General features: G+C 36.9%; 1 protein-coding gene across 1 annotated transcript in view; it reads left to right on the top strand.

The window, feature by feature from the left end:
- Positions 1-294: 294 nt before the first annotated feature.
- The window catches only part of LOC107733530 (ventral anterior homeobox 1-like), a 7,659-nt gene continuing 3,797 nt past the window's right edge, over positions 295-4,156 (top strand). Inside the window, exons 1-2 of the mRNA XM_016545196.1 lie at positions 295-1,231; positions 3,342-3,529. Coding sequence (XP_016400682.1) covers positions 1,015-1,231; positions 3,342-3,529 — 405 coding nt within the window. The 5' untranslated portion in view covers positions 295-1,014. The remainder of the gene's footprint in view (positions 1,232-3,341; positions 3,530-4,156) is intronic.

Consider the following 4,156-nt stretch of genomic DNA (forward strand, 5'->3'; position numbering starts at 1 on the left):
GCAGGTTGAGTTTTTTAGCGGTGCTTTAACAGGTTTCTTGTAGGGTAAGGGGGCTGAGTGATGGTAGCATTGGGTTGGGGTTTGCATTAGAGGTGCTGGGTAACTCAGGGTGGTTGTGCGCACTGTCCCTCGTTTGACAGAGTTCCCTTGTGTTCATCTCTTTCTTTTGTCAATCCGTGTTCATTACTACTACAGATTCCGAGCGAAGTGGATTCCATTTTTTTCGTATTCCAGGTCTCTCCGCCTCCCTCATTCTTTTTCTCTGTTTCTCTCTCTCTCTCTCTGTCTTTGCTCTCCACCGATCTTTCCCTCTCTCTCTTTTCGCTCGTTGGTTGTATTAGCTCCGAGGGTGCAGCGTGTGGTATCGGGCCGTTATCCGGGGGGAGATTCGCCAGCCTGTTCGTAAAGTTAGCCCGACCAAACATCTACAGCCTGAGAGCAGGGGAACGGCCAGTGCTGGGGCATCGAGGAATGAAGTGGAACTTTTCTGGCGGTCCGTGATTGCGCGTGGTGGCGTTTCGAGGCAAATCATCTCCCTTGAACCTTTGCGAATGAGGGCGGAGAGGGAGGTCGGAGTGAGTGGACCCCTCAATCAGGACAATGTGTATTTCCCAAACAGTTTAGAGTATTCATGAGGTTACGCAAATGTGGAGGCAGCAAAATTACCGTAATCAATTGAAGCGGCGAGCATGCGTCCGTCCACAGCTCTGATTACCCGGAGATCAGCCTGATGTGAATGTTACAAGGAGAGGAGCTGTTAAATTGCTGTTGAATTTGGGTGAGAAGTCTATGATCATTGGGCAAGTGATTCTGCACAGAGATAATAGGGCAGATCAGTGGACCGGGCAAGTGCTGGTGACACATTAGCTATCTGTCTTCGACTCCAAGCTGCTGTTTTACAGAAAGACCAAACATATATTACCCAGAATAAGCAGTGTGTGTCCATACCCGAATAGTTATTTCTTCCCAACAAGGAGAAAAAGAAGGCGAAATCGTCGTAGAGGATAAGAGACTATGGCAGTCCGCTACAGCCAAGACTCGGAGCCCGGAATGTTGCTGAAGAATGGACTAAAAGAGGGGAAAGAGGGAAAGGATTCCCAGGGGAACATTTCAAAAACATTCCTGAAGGACCAGCAGGAGTCCTTCTCTCCATCCGGACCGGTGGAAAACTGCGAAAAGAGCCGGACGAGCTCAGGAGATCCTGATTACTGCCGGAGGATTCTAGTTCGGGGTAAGTTTAAAAACACTCCCGTGGAGCTTTCTGTATATTTTGTACTCCACAAAAAAACAGGAAATTGACTTAACGGGAACTTTTAAATTTTGCTTTTTGTGATAGTTCTTCTGAGTCGCTGGTTTTGTTTTGTTTTGTTTTTTCCCTCCATGAGTGAGTGTATAGATTTGAGCATGCACAAGTGTACATGATGCAAATTGATCTACGCTGAATTGAGAACTGGACAAAACTTGTTCTGTTTTGAAGGAAAAAAATTATAATTGTTATTTTGTCAGCTCTTATGGTGTGTCTCATAGCTTTCTGATCCAATTTCTCCGCTGCAAATATTTGCAAATGCTATTTAAAAGAATATCAAATATGTATTACTATTATGGACTTAAACACGAAAATAAATAGAATAATTATCAAATCTGGAAAATACTTTAGCACTATACTATATGTTTGTGAAAGTTTGATTTCTTTACAGTACATTTCTGTGATTTAAGAAATTATTTTGTTCTTTTTATACATAATGAAAAATGTAACTTTTTTTGCATAGCTGATTATGTTGGTTATCATTTTTAGATAGTCTTATCATCTCTGCCTTTTTATATATAAGTTTCAGTGCTTTTTCTCCATCATCAAAAAAATAAGCATTCTGTTACTTTTTAAGTATTCTGTTACATTCAGTTTTTTATTTACTAAAGTATTTGAATGGATATTCTTTTTTGTTTTTCCTTGAACAGTATCATTGAGATTGTGGAGCATGCACATAAATTTATCTGTAAATGAATCATTAACATTCACATTAAGTTTTTTTTTTTTTTAAAGATAATATTATGTTTTTGCAACAATTTGGCTAAAAGCTGCTTGTCTGTATTTGTGTTAAATTACTAAGATAGTTGTGGAGCCCCTCCTGCTTGTGTCAGCTGATTGTGAAATTCTGGAGAGCAATCAGCTCCATTAATTTATTTAGGTTGTGAAGCTAAATCTAGGTCAGTCTCGGAGACCTGCTGAAATATGAGGAAATTATCCTGATGAAATTATTGTGTAATTTCTTCAGTCACAATTCAGCAGCCAATACAATTATTCAGTATCTGGATTTGAATAATTATGGAGACCAGTGTGTGTGTGTGTGTGTGTGTGTGTGTTTTAAATGATCTTGAAGTTGTCACAAAGCTTAACTAATTTTTTAAAGAATGTATTTATTGCTTAATTTTTTGCTAAGAATGCTGGAGCACGGTTCTGCACATCACAAAGACACAAATAACAACAAACATAATAACTTTAATAACTCACCAGCTAACATGTTTGGTGTATTTTTTAGATATTTTATTATTACTTTTGTTTTTAAATCACGCATTTATCTCCCAGTTTTTGTGCATTTACTTTATTAAATACTTGATTATTCAATATTTTTAGTAATCATTTAATCCGTTCAGAGTTAGAAGACCCATTAGAAATATTTATGACATATGCAAAAGAAAGAAAAATACAAAATTGTTTTGCAGTATGATTTGACAGACTATTTTGTGTATTTGTGTTTTATGCAAGTTTTTAACTACTATTTTGAAATGCTTTGAGCTTTAATTTAACTTTTTTATTTTATTATGAAATATTTATGACATATGCAAAAGAAAGAAAAATACAAAATTGTTTTGCAGTATGATTTGACAGACTATTTTGTGTATTTGTGTTTTATGCAAGTTTTTAACTACTATTTTGAAATGCTTTGAGCTTTAATTTAACTTTTTTATTTTAGTCAACACTATTTTCCTACCTGATGAATTGTTAGTATTTAAAATAACACATTTTTGTTTTAATTACTAAAATAATAAGAGTCTAGTCTGCATTTGTTTGGCATTGATGTGCCATGATATACCAACAAAACTGAAATTTTTAACAGCTTGTGGCGGAAAAATAATTTTCTTGATTAAAAACGTCTTATGTTTTGTTGGTTATTTAGCCACAAAAATTGTGCTATGTTTATTAATACGTTTTGCATGACTACCTATATTACATTTTTTTAAAATAATATAATGATTTCTTCTAATTATATGTACAGGTATTTTAACGATAATCTTATAGCAGGTATGACAATTTGCTGAAAATATTTTCTTATCACATTTAGATGCCAAAGGTTCAATTCGAGAGATTATTCTCCCCAAGGGATTGGATCTAGACCGACCAAAGCGTACTAGGACCTCGTTCACAGCAGAACAGCTGTACAGACTGGAGATGGAGTTTCAGCGGTGCCAGTATGTTGTGGGACGAGAACGAACCGAACTTGCTCGACAACTTAACCTGTCTGAAACTCAGGTACACAATCAAATGCACATATCCATACACACAAATACAATTACATAGAAATAAAACAATCATTATAAATGCTACTGAAATTAACCAGTACAATAAAAACACAAAAATAATCACACAAATGGACTCTCCCAAACATATTTATCCTTGTGACGCATGTCTGACGCATAATGATAATTATTATTTAATGTAATTAAAATGTATTGTTGATGCTCTGTACAAATGCAAAGACACAGAGCTACCTGGTAACAAGCTGTTCTGACTATACGATTTTGATCTTTATTTAATTTGCATTTTGATCATCCTGTGGCATCCCTTCAGACCACTTAAAACATCAGTGATCCGATCACATCTTCCTGACATTTTCTCGGATAATTCCCTTTTTTCTGCCCTCACCATCAGTGCAATAGTGTGATGGTGTGTCAGTGGCATAAATGCCCGCTATACAAAAATAAGCCCAGCGATGCATTTGCGGCACATGCTTTGCGCAGGGGTCAGCAAGAGGTCACGAGTTTGAGATTACATGACTGAACTGTACATGCACTCTCTCTCTCTCTCTCTCTCTCTCTGCCTCCATTTATCCCTCTCTCTCTCTCTCTCTCTCTCTCTCTCTCTCTCTCTCTCTCTCTA

The sequence above is a fragment of the Sinocyclocheilus rhinocerous genome, unplaced genomic scaffold (genome assembly GCF_001515625.1).
Source record: "Sinocyclocheilus rhinocerous isolate Xijiao unplaced genomic scaffold, SAMN03320098_v1.1 scaffold2715, whole genome shotgun sequence".
Classification (NCBI taxonomy): domain Eukaryota; kingdom Metazoa; phylum Chordata; class Actinopteri; order Cypriniformes; family Cyprinidae; genus Sinocyclocheilus; species Sinocyclocheilus rhinocerous.